The 16,374-nt window shown below is 38.9% G+C and overlaps 1 protein-coding gene across 1 annotated transcript in view; it reads left to right on the top strand.

Annotated features, from left to right (window-relative positions):
* LOC121638030 (protein Dok-7-like) overlaps positions 1–16,374 on the top strand; it is a 28,763-nt gene that overhangs the window by 3,930 nt on the left and 8,459 nt on the right. Inside the window, exon 6 of the mRNA XM_041982450.1 lies at positions 13,951–14,070. Within this exon, the coding sequence (XP_041838384.1) occupies positions 13,951–14,070 (120 nt within the window). The remainder of the gene's footprint in view (positions 1–13,950; positions 14,071–16,374) is intronic.

Consider the following 16,374-nt stretch of genomic DNA (forward strand, 5'->3'; position numbering starts at 1 on the left):
TGGATTGGAAGAGATCATTTTAACAAGAATGCCTGAACAATCACAGCTTGTAAATACTTTGTTTATATCAGGAGTCCTTCTTTTGAAAGCTTTGGTTAATTTTACCTGCAAAATGGTTCTAGTTTTGTGACATCCTGCATAACAGTGGTGCTCTTTGGAGATTTGTTCAATGATTTTTAATCATTTGGGTGCTTAAACCTTCAACTTGTACATTTTGTGGTAATCATAGAGGTTTTTGAGGATATTTAGGTTCCTTGTTCTGTTGTAGAAACTTTCATCTTCACTTTTTTCCAGTTCTCTCTTTTTTAGTTTTCAGATATTATGATGCACACAGAAATTTAGTTGCTATTTAACGGAACCCATTCATCCCTTTCCAAATGAAATATTTCCACTTTCCAGGAAAAGATGTGTGTAGGTGCAAAATTTAAACACATCCACCTTCAGTCTCTTTGATTTTCATCTGTCATTTTGTAGCCAAACCGGGGGTTGGATTAATTTTTGTGACAACCATATGAGCAGTTTTCTCAAAGGTTTTTGTTGTCCTTCCAAAGCTCAACTTTGACCTCTACCCATCCTCTGATGGGTTCTCCTGCATTGTACTCATCAGTTATTTGAGTTTTCAAAGGATGTGATGAATCCTCAGATGTGTGGTGGCTGCTGTGTGCTTGTATGACATTTAACATTTCAGGAACAAGATTTTATATGAAACCTTGGAATCTCCATAACCTGGCCTTTCTCAAGGATGACACTGAATCAGTGATAGCTGTAATCTAGCAACAATCTGAGAGAGAAACTTAATGCTTTTTGGTGCTCAGGCTGTTGCATGGTGCTTGCTTTCCGCTATTTATTATTATTTTTATTTATTCTCTGAAACTTCTATTAATAAATTCTATTAAATAAATTATTAATAAGTTATTAAAACTCAATTAATTCTAATGGCAAAGAAGAGTTTTCAATTTTATAAGCAAATTACTTTTGGAGATTAACAAATGTTTTGCTCACTTTATTATTCACAGTTAGGAATATTAACTACTATTGTTCTTCACATCACTAGAACTTCGCCTTGATGTCAAAACCTCAGAAACATAAAATCATGTTTCTGAAATGACAACATCTGTCACGGTCTGCGGTGGAGGTGAGGACCCAAGTGCAGGCAGTCAGGGTAGGAGGCAGAACTCGTGCAAGTAACAGGGTTTATTTCCCAAAACTCAAGACAGGGAACCACACAAGACAGGGGATAAACCATAACATGTACCACATATGACCACATAAGAGGACATACGAGGATCTGACCAGGAATGACTGAAAACCAGGGACATACATACACGGTAGGAGTAATGGGGAACAGGTGAAATGGATGAGTAATCAGACCAGCTGTTCTAACGAGGCAGAAACAGAAACCACAGAGCACACAAGGAAACAACTAACAAAAACCAAAAACCCAAACCATGATCTCAAAACAGAAACAAATGACAAAAACCAGAATCACAACCCAAAACTACAACCAGAAAAAGACGAACATAACCCTCACATAGCCTATGATCATGACAGCATCTGTATTTATGGTTAGTTTACATTTTTGCCTTTGACATTTTAATTTAGAAACAAAAGGTAATATTGAATTATTCATAAACAATGCACAAAGTGAAAAGTATTGATTTTTATAACAAGGAGCAAAAGAAAAATATATTGTCACCAACTTACAGACCTGTAATTTCAATTAATGATATATTTGTTTTTCTCTTTTAATTATTATGCACCTATTTTATTATAAACCTGCTAATAGTTTAATATTGACATTAAATGTAACATTTTCCAAATAAATCTAAATAATTCCCATAACCCTAAGTCAAACAGACATTATTTGAAAATTAATTTACAAGAATATAAATATAAAGATGTTTTATTCTTTTAAGCTCCGCAAACAAAAATGACTCACAGAAGATTCAGTAAGAGCGTAACCTCTATAAAAGACAGTGGAATATAAATTTCTCAGATTTATCCAGCTATTTCCAGGTGAACAAAAGCAGTAATGACATTATGCAGATTTAATCCTAATTATCTCCGCTATGATAAAATCATATGACTGGCCTATGTTAAATGTTTTTTTTTTTTTTTTTTTCATACACAGAACATACTCACAATTTAATTTATATAGCACATTAACTACAACCCCAGTTACCCAAAGTGCTGTACAATTAAATACAGGACAGGACCACATAGTCACCATCCATCAACTGAGATCACCATTCCTCAGATCCAGCTCCCCCGTTTATTAAATCAACATGAACTTGCAGAATTACCATACATCAACGTTCCACTCAGCCAGCCTTGGCAAGTTTACTTTCAAACTGTTCATACACTCAAACATGTGCAAGACGCATCACTTTGCCATTGCTCATGTAGTTACTTTGTAAAATATATACTCTTTGTCTGATATTAGTCATCCTTCCTCTAATAGTCTGATTGCTAATCCGTGGGAACTTAACTTTCATTCAGCTACATCACAGTAATAAAGACACTGAATATGAGCTTGTAGTCTGTCTCCTTTTTTCATTTCTGAATGACATACAGACAATACAGTAATTGCAGTAATTGCTGCTGTCACATACTGTGTTCACATCTGTGTGCAACAGATGCTCATACTTAAATCCTTTTTTACCACTGGAACAACTGGCAACCTAGCAAACATTTTCACATACAAACGTCTGTGCAAGCTCTGTACAAAAATTTGTACACATGTAACAATACAGATTTATTAGAATGCATGCACCTTGTTTATGCCTTAATTTCTCTCTACATGTCTGTATTGCATCTCTTTGAAGCAAATATTAACAAAACATGCAATCAACATATAGAGGAGTCCAAAAGTCTGATATTCCATTGAGCGTGTTTAATTCTCGATTTAACCAGAAATGTAAGGAAAATAATTACCTAAAAAACACAAGATGTTATGTAAAATTGAGAAATATCTATTCTTTGCTAATGTATTAGCCAAGTTATTAAACCAAGGCTTAAATGAAAACATCAGAATTGTGTAATCTGATTTCCCCAACCGTATGAAAAAATGACTTCACGTCACTTTACATCACTAAAACCTTCATGTCGGTGTTCTTGTATTTTTCTGTATAATTAACTGGAACTCACACATAATGCATTAAAGGAACAACAAACACAGAACTATTGAAGTTTACATCAATCCTAAACCAGAACAAAACCTGAGTCAGAGGATTTGAGACATGCCTGCATGTCCACACAAAATGACTCATAGTTCTGGTAGTGTGCAGGAGGACGCTGGACCAAGAAACAGGTGGAAGACTTAGGAAGACCTTGGCAATTCACCAATTCTACAGTCATTTCTGTGGGCAGGACTTCTCATCCAGTCCAGAGCTTCAGAAGGGCCTTGTGTTGTTCACATGTTGCTCCCAGAAAGACATTGTTTTGGACAACATCCCATATTATTGTACTTACAATGTATGGGATGTTACATAACTGTACCATTTTCAATGAAAGACTGAAGGTATCCTGTTACTCTGCACTGGTCTTCAACGGTGCATTCTTCCTCATCCTCATCATCTTCCATGACAGGCCACATAATCGTTTCTAAGATAGACTGCATGAAACAGTACAGTACCGATAAATCTTTCTTTTGATTGTTATTAGATTTGTCTGCCAAGCATGTCAAACTGGTTTACATTTAACATAATTCTGTAATAATTATGGCAATTGGCAAACAAAAGTTGAAGGATTAGTCCACTACATTTGTTTGGATTTGATTAAAATCAATTTCTTTTAAATTAATTATAAGAAAAGTACAAAATCAATATTCTATTAGTGCATCTCAGTAATTTTTTGCTTTTTTTCATCTGTGGCTGCACCACTTTTTATTTAGAATATACACTGCTGTGCAAAAGCCTCAGTGACCTCTGCAGGATATGAGGCATAAACAAAAGAGCTTGAAAGTGAATATTTGGTCTGAGCAGCTTTATTCTTCAACAGTCTGAACCCTCTTACACAATACTTTAGGCCGTAAGGTCAACCCTGTTATCACTTCTAAAAAAAAAAGACCGGTTCCACCTTTAGCTTAACTCCGAAAGTTCGAAACTGATTATCCCGCACAAGTCCCGTGTCACATCACATTTTGAAGGAAAAAGAAACCATAACTGATTTAATGAGCCATTCACAGTTTCACTGTACCACTTTCGAAGCAAAACGTTATGCTGAACAGTAGCTAGTGCCGATTTACAGCGGTGATCACGGGACTTATGCAGGATAATAAGCTCCAGACTTTCGGAGTTAAGCTAAAGGCGAACCGGTCTTTTTTTCGAGGAAGAATTGTGTGGTCTCTAGACTGTGGAGCGAAAATCTCTTTCTGAACATCTTTTCTAGGTTCACCTTCTGTCATTTCTTTAAACTGTTATCAAGAATAGTTCTCCAGGTTCTTTGAAGGACTTTCCAAAGCTAACCACACTACTTCAGTCATGTTGAGGCCGGGTTCTGGGGAGGATCCATCCCTCCATCAGACCTGGCCACTGATCTTCAGTCCAGTTCTTGTGTCATGTTGGGATGGCAGTGGCTCAGGCGGTAGAGTGGGTCATCTAGTGAAGGTTGGCGGTTTGATTCCCACTCCCCCAGTCATCTGTCGTTGTGTTCTTGGGCAAGACATTTCACCCTCCTTGTCTCCAGTGCTGGCATCGCTGGGGAATGAATGTGGATGAATGTTCGGTGGTGGTCGGAGAGGCCGTAGGTGCAGATTGGCAGCCACTTTTCCATCAGTCTGCCCCAGGGCAGTTGTGGCTACACAAATAGTTTACCATCACCAGGTATGAGTGAGGAGTGGGTGAATAATGGATACAATGTAAAGTGCTTTGAGTGCCTTGAAAAAGCACTATATAAATCTAATCCATTATTATTATTATTTATTATTATTAAGTGACATACCCCAGCCCTTTTCCCTGTTTTCCTTCCTTTAAAATGGCTTCTTGACAGCCACGTTTTCATGGAGACCATTTCTGATGAAGCTTCAGTTGACAGTAGATGGATCAACTGAAGGTCCAGATACATCTCTCAGGTCCTGGTTCAAGTCTTTGTTGGATTCAGATCCTGTTTATCTGCTGTAGATAGTTTTTAGTCCTGACTCTTCTTCTTCTGTCCTCCACGTGTCCAGTTTCTGCCTCCATGCTGAGATATGCCAAGTTTCCAGCTAACAGCTCTTTGGGAATCACCTTGTTGCTGCTAAAATCCTGTTATCTGTCTGCCAGACTGTCTTATCTTTGATGTTTTTCACAGAGGAAACTAAAGAAATGTGAACAAATAATGTGTGTTTGTGACAAAGAGCCTAAAGATCCAGTTTAATCTAGTTCTTTGTTAAGTTTTCTGTTATGTGTCGACACAACTGTGGTTCATCCCTTGGTTTGGGGCCTTTTTTATGCTTTAATAACTCTCAGAGTTCTTTCTCTGATGAAACTAATCTCACATTTAAATAAGAGCGCTCACTTACACCAGATAAACATGTTGCTCTTTATGCAGAAATAGGAAGATGATCACTAAAATTTTAAGTAATCCACTTCTCACTGCATCATAAATATTAGTAAAAATGTGATCAATAATAGCACCTACTTTTCCTATTAAAGATTATCATGGAGGTGAAAGAAGAATTTCTTTACTGTGGATTCTTTGATGACATTTCAGATTTCCCAGATGAGCAAAACTCTTCCCACATTGGTCACAGGCGTACGGCTTTTCTTCGGCGTGGATGCTCTGATGTTGTTTCAGTTTTCCCAACTGGCTGAAACTCTTTCCACACCAATCACAGGTGTACGGCTTTTCTCTGGTGTGGATGTGCTGATGTTTATTCAGTTCACACGATCACTTACAACATTTTCCCACAATCACAGCGGTGTTGTTTGTCCTCAGTGGAGATGTGCTGAGCCGGCTGTCCTTCACTGGGACCGTCCCCATCCTCATCATGAGGCCCATCTGTACTTGTTGTGGTTTGATTCTGTGAAGCAAAGACAGAAGAAAAGAGATAATGTCACCATGGTGACCACTGAAGGAATAATAACAATAGACTTAACATATGCAGTTATATCACATCTAGAAAAGTGAAACATTATACTAAATATTATTAATATTTTTCTATTTATTCTATTATTTCCTATTTAAGATAATTAACACATTAACACACTCCACAAAAGCTCAGAAACTGTTTTAAATGGACTAAACACTTGTGTTTAAAGTTTTTCAGCCTTAAAATCCTTTAAATCAAAGAAAACACCAGCAGAAATTAACTTTACTAGTAGAGATTAATGAGATAATCCGGTCAGACTCTAAATTATATCCTCCCTCTGTCAACTTTGTGCATAGTTAAAAAAAAGAAAAAAAGAAGTTAATATATTTTTAATTAAACTCTCTTGTAAACTACATCAGTTCCAGTGAAACGAGTTTTTCTTACCGTTTGTTGGGTAAAATGCTGTCAATCTGCAGGTTTCTGAGTGTCGTCACAGAGGTCAGAGCTCACTGAGGTTTGACTGGTGGACTGAGGATTTCCATGGAAACCAGTTCAGATGAGTCCAGTTCCAGACGTCTATTAAAAATAATGGTCTGTATAAGCCCTTATTTCCTTTCACTCTACCCCTTAATTTGATTGTAAACAACACATGGGTCCCCTGATAAAACTAGACTCTACTGTGTGTTCATGTGTGCAGCAGTAAAGACTTGTATTGAAAATGCTGAATTCAACCACACAACAGATGTGGTTCTTTACTCAGTTGTCTGTTATGTGTCGACTCAACACTGGGTCATCTCTTGAGTTAGAAGACTTTTTTACTTCTAGAGTGAGGTTAGAGTTAAAAAATGCCGTCACTGTTTAAGAACAATTCGAAAAATTATAGTAAAGTCTAACAACATTGAAAAAGGGCAGGATTAACACTTTTGCATGGAGGTCACTGAATGTGACGCCTAGTGCATCTCACACAATATAGAATCAATATAAATTTAAATCCTCTCAGTTCTGTTCTTTTATCCACTTAGAGTGTGTGGTGGTGTATGGTGCATCCCTGAAGTATTCACAGCGCTTCCCTTTATCCACATTTTCTTATGTTAAAGCCTTATTACAAAATTAAATAAATATTATATTTATTTCCCCAAATACTACACAAGGTATCCAATAATGACAATGTGAAATATTTCTTTTGGCAATGTTTGCACGTTTATAAATAAAAAACTGAGAAATAACATTTACACAAGTATTCACAGCCTGTCTCATTAAGCTCAAATTGAGCTCAGGTGAATCCTGTTTTCCACTGATCATCCCTGGGATTTTTCTACTTCTTACTTGAAGTCCACCTGTTGTAAACTTATGGGCATGATTTGGAAAGACACACACCTGTCTATATACGTTCCACAGATGACATTGCATGTCAGAGCACAAAGCACAAAGTTAAAGGATATTGTCTGTAGACCTCCTGAGAGAGGATTCTCTTGGGGCACAAGCCTGAGGAAGGGTACAGAAAAAGTTTCCCCATGAGCACAGTGGCCTCCATCATCCGTAAATGAAAGAAGTTCAGAGCCAGAAGGACTCTTTCTAAAGCTGGCCAGCCATCTAAACTTAGCGGTCAGGTGAGACTTAGTCAGGTGACCAAGAACTTAATGGTCATTCTAGGTGTGTCCCAGTTCAGGGTCTGCACACTTCGGAGTGTGCAGCCTATGTAGGCTATAGAATGTCCTCCGTAGTCTACACACTTCGAAGTCTGCTTAATGTTTGTGAAACAGGACAGCCTACCTAGCCAACAAGAATTTCCCAGAGCAACAACATAGGACGTTAAATTACTTACACCTCTAAAATTACTCATAGGACATTTAAGTGAACATAAACACTGACCTGTAACACTGACAATAAAAAAAAAAAAAAAAAAAGACTGTCTGCTTTCGGCACGACTTAGGCTATGTTCAGACTGCAGGGCATAATGCTCAGTTCGGATTTTTTGTGAAATCCAATTTTTTTGAGAGTGCGTCCACATCTCCAATTAAATGTGACTTGTATGTGATCTCCTGTATGAACCTTATGCACACCAAAAGTGTCCTGCATGCGTTGAAGACACAATGACGTGACAGTGTGTGTGCGGGACATCTTTGTGTTTGCGGAAGTAAACATGGATGGTAACAGCAGCGCGTATGTTGGATTTTAAAGTTGTTGTCCAACCATAGCGAGCACATTTTCAATGGCATCATTTTAAGGAGGAGATTATAAAAGAGGAAAGCCAGATTTTTGGCTTTTTGTGGAGCAGTGGCAGTAAAGTCTTACAGAGAAACGTGTGGGTACGGAGTTGCAGCCAGGAGTGGTGGGAGAGTGATGTGAACGCCTTTACAATGTTGTGTATGACGTGTAGGTCAGATTAATGTGACCTGGCCGTTCAAAGTCAGATGTGTGTCGTTCAGACTGTTATGAAAAGCTCAGATACAGGATATGTGGTCCCAGGGGTGTTGCTAGGCATAAAACTCTACTGGGGCACAGGCCCCATACCACATATCCCTCGTCTCCCACACACAGACACACACACACGCACACACACACACACACTGCTCTGTGCCACTGCCACATTCCTATGGAAATACAAATTGATATATTAATGAGTGTAAGAACATACTTATTTTAACAAACATGAACACTTTCAACATGGCAGCAAAAGCATAAATGCCATAACAAATGATGGCAAGTCAGAACGCTCTTCATACGCATTCCACAGTTATGGTTATTACCTGGTTTTCAGGGTGATAGTTCAACTCATTCTGAACAGTTTGTTTAATTTTTGAGCATTAAAGCGTACTGCCTATTTTTCAATCCCACAAAGTGGTCAGTCACTTGACTGTGACTCAGCTTTAAGAAAGTCAAGTATAGTTGTGTCTTGTTTGGATGGTCATCTGTTTCAATTCAGCTTTGGTTTGAAGTGACTGGGTCACTTGATTTAGAAGCTATTGGTTTTTTTTTTTCTTCTCTTAAGAAATTATTAAAATCTCAATTAAAATTTGAAGCAATAAAAAAAAAGCACCCTGTATGAAAACCAAAAATTTTGTGTTCTTTCTCTCTGTTTACGTCAGAAGTCCGCTTTTCTTTAGTAAGAAAATATTGTTTTATGCGCTTTTATGAGAATTTCCGTTTCACGGAAAGCCTGCCATTTGTTGATGGTCCCTAAACGAGACGCTGGTCGCTCCAGTGCCGATATCTGTTGAATATCCAACATAAATCTTATTTCACTGCAGTCTTACCTCCCTTTTTCTCATCTCTCCTTGCTGCTTCCCTGTCTCTGCTTCGGGTGAAGAATTTCCTGATATCCATCTACAGAAGTAACGTGATAATATGTTTCAGTTAGTATAAGGCCATTTGGTTTCATTTATAAAAATAATTTAAAATGGATCGCTTTTGTGACACGTTATGAGACCTCAAACTGCGCTGTGTGCTGACCGCACCCGACACACGGAGAGCTGCGTGCGGTGTGGTTCACCGTCTGCTCGACTTACAGGGATATAATGAGCCTCGGAGCTGGGTCCTCTATTTGGAGTTAACGCTCTTGCTATGCGTTTGGTTGAAATATATATCTTTTCCCGTCTGAATTAATGTATGATAAATATTTATTGTCGAAAATCAATCGTAGCATTTTTACTGGGGCACAGCTCATTTATACTGGGGCATGTGCCCCAGTAAATGGGGTCTGGCGACGCCGATGTGTGGTCCTAAATTCGATATCCATTTTCGCACTTAAAAATAAAATTGCTTTGTTGTAACAATAAAGATGCAGTAAGCAGAAGCACACACGATATCAAACAAGAACACACACACAAATAATAAATAATAATATGAACAACATATGGTCTGACAGGGTGAGTATGTACAGTATATAAATATGTACAGAAACATTTATATAAATATGTAAAGACAGGTTCCATGTGTTCATTTCAAAGTCTGGCAGCAGCAGGGAGGAAAGACCATGTGATATCTTTCCTTTGCACAGCGAGGATGGATCAGTCTGTCACCGAAGCTGCTCTCTAGAGCAGACAGGGTGTCCTGCAGGGGGTGGGACTCATGGTCCAGCATGGATGTTAGTTTTGCCAGGACCCTTTTGTCACTTATCTTCAACACTGAGTCCAGAGAACAGACCAGGACAGAGCTGGACTTCCTGATGACTTCGTCCAGCTTCTGCCTCTCCCTCTCTGTGATGCTGCTGCTCCAGCAGACCACACCGTACAGGATGATGTCACCACAGAGTCATAAAAGGTCCTCAGGAGTGTCACCTTCACTTCAAAAGACTACAGTCTCCTCTAAAGATAGAGCCTGCTCTGACCCTTCCTGTACAGAGTGTCCATGTTATGAGTTCAGTCCAGTTTATTGTTTAGGTGAACACCCAGCTACTTATAAAAGTCCACTCTTCCACTGTCCATTCCCTGGATGTTCACCGAAGAAGGGACAGCAGACCAGCTTTTGTGAAAATCCACCACCATCTCCTTGGTTTCCCCCGCATTGATCAGGAGGTGGTTTTGCTGACACCGGTCTACAGTGTTCTGCATCAGTCCTCTGTTGTTGTCCTCAGTGATCAGTCTGACAACTGCAGTCATCTGAGAACTTCTGCAGAACGCGGCTGTCCGTGTTGTGTCTGAAGTCTGCAGTGTAGACAATTAAGAGACTGTCCCTTTGGGGGACACCTACTCAGTAGGTCAGATACACAGTCCCGGGCTCTCAACTGGGGCAGGTTTGCACTCTGCCAGATGAAGATCCACCCCCCAGCAGCACCAGCTGGAGTGTGTTGAAGGCACTGGAGAAATAAAAAAACATGATTCTCACAGTGCTGACGGTCTTCTCCAGGTGAGCCAGAGCATGGTGTAGCAGGAAGATAACCAAGTCTTCCACTCTAATGCCAGGCTGGTAGGCGAACTGCAGTGGAACCATGGAGGGTCCCACTGTGGAGCGGAGGTGTCCTAGGATCAGTCTCTCCAGTGTCTTCATTAGACGGGACATTAAAGCCACCGGCCTGTAGCTGCTGAGTTTTCTGGTGTGCAGTATCTTTGGCACTGGTATCACACAGCGGGTCTTCCAGAGCTGTCGTACCACCTTCAGCTTGAGGCTCAGGTTGAACAACAAAACTCCACACAGTTCATCTGTGCAGGACTTAAAGAGCCTGGAGCAGATACCATCTGGTCCAGCAACTTTTTTCTCCTTGATCCTTCTCAGCTCCTTTCTCACCTGGGCTGCTGTAAAGGGAAGGGGTGGGCAGGGGGGCTCTGTGCTGGGGAAATATCTGACATGATGACAACTGATGTAGACTCTTAAAATCAACCAAAGCTTTTGTTTTAGTTCAACACAATGATCATTTAATGTTTTTTTTTTTTTTTTTACTTGTGCATATAAATTTTCTTTAGTGCTCATAGAGCTGTCACAACAACACTAGAAGACTCATTTAAAAACATGAACATGAACGTGATTTATTGCAGGCATTTACTAAGTAACCTAATCCATTATAGAAATGTCTTTTGCGAGGGTTTAGGTATCCTCTGAATGTCCAGTTGATGGTGGGCATGAATGTGAAGAATGAGAGGCAGCTTTATGTTTTTGGGTGAGGACTGGACCAAGTTTAAACCTAATAAGCAAACATCTGTGAGTTCTTGTCCAGGTCTTCTACGTGATGAGAGCTTTCTCCTCCACAGAGATTTAGAAAACCTGTGAGGTTTCCTTATGCGCTTTTGCAATGTCTCTTTTCCTGTGTGTGAGTGTGTATGTGTGTGTTTATCTATGAATACAAGAATAACCTTGCGGTTTTCAGGCTCTGGTTTCAGTGTTCTCATGAGCAACATCTATAAATATCAGTACAGAACCCGCAGCCTAATGTGAAGTGTCTCATGGCTGCGCATCCAACCACAGAGTTCTCCTGCACCTCTTCTACGTATTACCCAGCAGACAGTTGGGCAGCAGAGAGGCCCTGTAGGAGTGGCAGGAGAAACAAGTGCGACAAGAAGAAAAATGTTAGTCAAGTGACATTCATTGCATGAGTGCAAGGTGAAGTTAAGTGTTAGCTTATGTTTTTACATGTTTATTTGTATTTAGTGAGCACATGCAACACATTCCAATAGTCAGCAGTTGTTTTATGGGGTGCAGACATTCAGAAAAAATTCTTGCAGATACCTTAATCCATCTCAAAACCCCTCAGGGTGTGCTCAGTAGAAGAGCTGAGGGTGTGTGCTGCAACATATAGTTAATGTCTTAGGTTAGTGTTTTGTTGCATCCTTTGCTTAACAAAAACGTGGGCATAATCTTTCCTTGTGCATTTTGCAAGTAATAAAAAATTGACGCAATAAGCTCTGTGCAGCCTATTCATCTTATTCAGCATGTTCAGTAAGCACAAGCACAGGAAATTGTTTTTCATCACTCCAGTTTTAATAATTTCGAAACTCCTTATTTCCTTTCTCCATATATCATTTGAGAGGACACCCAGTTTTCTCACTCACATCTCTTCTCCCCCATGCTTGGTAAATTATTAGCCTGTCGATGCAAAAGAGTTCAAAACAGAATAAAGAGGCCTTTTGAAATGGTCTATCAAACATCAGCTATTTTTTTTTAACCATCTCTGCTTTATTTCCCTTGAGATCTTTTAGATGCACCAACAAACCATTGAGCAAATGTCTGTCACCTAATGCTGTTGCATGCTGTGCTCTGTGCTGGAGCTTCATTTAGAAAATCATCTGCACCACGGATGATTCAGTCTACCTTGCTGTAGAGTTGAAGTCGTATGCTAAAGTGAGATGAGCCTTTTAATCGCCGTGGAAACATGCAAACACAGAAATTCACTCATTTATTGGAATAGAGGGCAGTTGTTTATTGTAAGTCTTCTCCTACAGTAACCACTTTAAGGACACAGTATGTGCTTTTATATACGCACCCTACAGAAATGTACTGCATGACATTGGCTTCTTTTTGATGGTATAAGGCCACTCTCATTTGTAACTGATGTTCCCATGACGTGGACTTTCTGATCCTCTGCAGAGTTTGGAGAGCTATCAAGCATCGTGTCCCAGATAAAAAGGAATTTTAAGCTTGCATGCTAAGTCAGCAGTGTTTCCATTTCCCTCAGCAGGAATAAACAGATCTTGTAGTATATTGTTGCACGTGTGAGAATGTTTGTCCTGTGTGTTATACGTTTGGTGTCACCAGATCAGAGGGCATCCAAAAATTAAATGCAACTTAGCAACTCTCCTGCCAGGTGGTATTAACGTGTCAGTGACCCACAGAGGATACAATGTCGGACTCTCCACCTGTCATGAGATGTAATGAATTATCCTAAGTGGTGAAATATGTTTAACACAAATCAGGTTTTACATGACACTACCTGCTAATTCATATATGTTAATACGCAGAAGTTGGATGTTGAAGCGTCTGTGTGCCAGAGGATGGAGGTAACTCAGCACATTTAAGTAAAAATTAAAAACTATAGTAGCTCTTTCATGTTTCCATTCCATATTTCAGACAAAAGTATTTTCTTTCACAAATCATTATATTTGGCCCACAGTTTCAGTTGCTAGTTATTTTTTAAAACAAAATTTGTAAAGGCTGTCATTCATCCAGGACATGGTATCCACATTGTCCGAATCAAGTCAAATGGGCTGGGTTAAGTTTCCCGAAGACGTCTTCATACATTACAAATTATCCTCAGCAGAGAAGAGATGTATTCATGAAAGTGCAAAGTACAAAATAAAAGAAATTATATATGTATTTATATATGTGGAAAATTTAAAATGACATTCTTTCTTTCTTTCCATTTTAGCCACAGATGTTTTGCAGAGTTGTCGTTGCCCATTAGCTGTCACACACTGTTCCACTGAATAAACAGAATCCTCTGAACTAAAGAACAGCTAATGAATCTGATAGATTTGTACTGCATTTATCTCTTTCTTTTTGTTTTTCAGGGGCCGGTGTTTTTTTCTTGTCCTGTTCAGAAGGAGATCACATCAGTTTTATGGTTGACTGCATCGTCCGGGGCGTCACCCCCAGCAGGGCCCTGCATGGTCTGCCACCTAACCGCCCAGGTGATTACACATATGCTTTCATAAACACACAAACTGCAAACCATATCAGCTTACAGTTGCTAAAGGTATGTGCAGAAATGTACACACACATGAGTACAGACATTAGGCATTTAGGAATTATATATATCTTGTCCAAAGTATAAAGATAACATAAAAAATGATCAATCCCTTTGGTATGTGACTTTTTGACCTCTATCATAAGGGTTTACTGTCTGTTTTAGTGCACATGTTTTGCATTTGTGTCAGGCGCCATGCTAAAGGAAACACCACATGCTTTAAACCCCAAGGGTCACCCATAGATTAAGAAGTCATACCACTGTGTGTGAATTGTATACTATTATTATCCACTGTTACTTTCACAGGACACTGCCTTTAGGAGCTTATTGACAGTTGGAAAGAGAAAAGTTCAACAAGTCACATACTAAGGATCTGACAGCTCCGTTTTACCACCCACACAGATTATGGAATATGTTGTTCATACGAGAAGACACTGTCCAGAGAATCAGCCCAGTCAGAAACAGTCACAAAAACATAATCTGTTTATGTCCACAAACACGACTTTCACTGTTTTTTGACAAAAAATTAATGGAGGTACACAGTTTCATGACATTTCATGAAATACTGACAAGGCATCAAATGTCTTCATTTACATGTTAGAAGGGTTGGTGGAGCCACACACATGAATGTTTGATACCCATTCAAACTGTTCTGTTAAAGTAACGTTACTTTAAGTTGCCATTTTAGCATCCACTTGCTGCTTCCTCGCTCTTTCAGGCAATGGTGGCTGTTTCTCACATCACAAACAACACAGTTAGGCATTAAAACAACATGGTTGTGTTTAGCTATTTAAAAGCTACTTAGTTAAGTTCTTGGCATGAAACATACTTGATTACATGTAGGTATCAGTGACTACATAGTTAAACTTAGGCATAAAAAATACTCTTTTTTTTGTTTGTACATTATATTCTAACAGACATTAAATGTGTTATTATGTTTCTTTACAACCAAAAGCAGCATAACTGAAACACAACGGAGGAAGTAAAATTACTGGAAATATAACAAATGGAAGTTTACGCAGTGTTTCCAGCAATAACTTCTAGCTTTTCTTTTTTGGGGGGAATACCGGCTAACAGGAAGCTGAATACACAAATAATATAAATTCTTCAGAAGGAAAACCTTAATAAAGGATCAGTAACAGTTACAGAACCCTAAAAACGTATTAGTAATCTTGATTGAGCCTCTCAATATAAACGCAGAGTTCTTTCAGATGTTAAATATACAGAAAAGCCAACGTTTCTGCCAGCATGCTGTTTACTGTTTGCACACATATTTCTCATTGCCTGTTTAAACAGCTTCAAATATTCAGCGAAACTGAATGTAAAATGAATGCCAAGATAAAAAAAAATCTATTGCAATTTCCTCAGATTATTTTTTATTATACTGTCAGATGAAACCCTTCATTTCAGACATTCAGCCCTTCATGTCGAACTATACTTTACACTTTTTACAAAGACATCCTAAAAGCCTGAATAAACTAATCGAGACTCTTTTTCCTGGCTCTTGAAAACAATCCTCTTCTGATTTAAAAGGCTTCCTCTGTACTGTCTAATTGATAGAGTATTTTTATGGAACATTAAAAATGGTTATGGGTAATTATGTCATTGGTGCGACCTGACCATTGCATGGTTTTTAAAGACATTTTCACTACTAGTTTACCTGTACAACCAAAAGTGTTTCTGTCACAAGTGCCAATGTAAGAATTGTTATGAAACCTCCTGGGGAGGTTATCTGTAGGAAGATCATATCTGAGGCCACTTAATCTTTTCAGAGATGTTTTTTTTTCCAGTCAATAGCTTCCTTGACACCTCTCTCAGTTCATCTATCTTCTTGGTCTAAGATGTGGATATTACTGTTCTCAAAGGAGTGTCATTTATCATTGAGAAGTGGTTGTTTGCTTTCTCCTACATAAAGGCCTGAGCACTTCTTTTTGCACTGCAATACGTACACGATGCCACTCAGCTTGTAAGTATATAGTACCTTTCAAGATAAAAGTCACAAAGTGCTTCATAAGAGCCAACAAAGCATAAAAACAAGAGAAATTAATAAAAAGCAGATTAAAATAAAATATGTTTTTAAATAATCGACCACAGAGTCCACCAATGTCAACTCTAAAGGAAGAGAGTTCCAGAGTCTGGGTGCCACTGAACAGAAGGCTCTGTCTCCTTTAGTTTTTAGCTTAGCATGGGGCACCATCATAGGCCCTGGTCACAGGACCTCAGGGACCTGCCAGGGAGATATGGGTGT

The sequence above is a fragment of the Melanotaenia boesemani genome, chromosome 4 (assembly GCF_017639745.1).
Source record: "Melanotaenia boesemani isolate fMelBoe1 chromosome 4, fMelBoe1.pri, whole genome shotgun sequence".
Lineage (NCBI taxonomy): Eukaryota > Metazoa > Chordata > Actinopteri > Atheriniformes > Melanotaeniidae > Melanotaenia > Melanotaenia boesemani.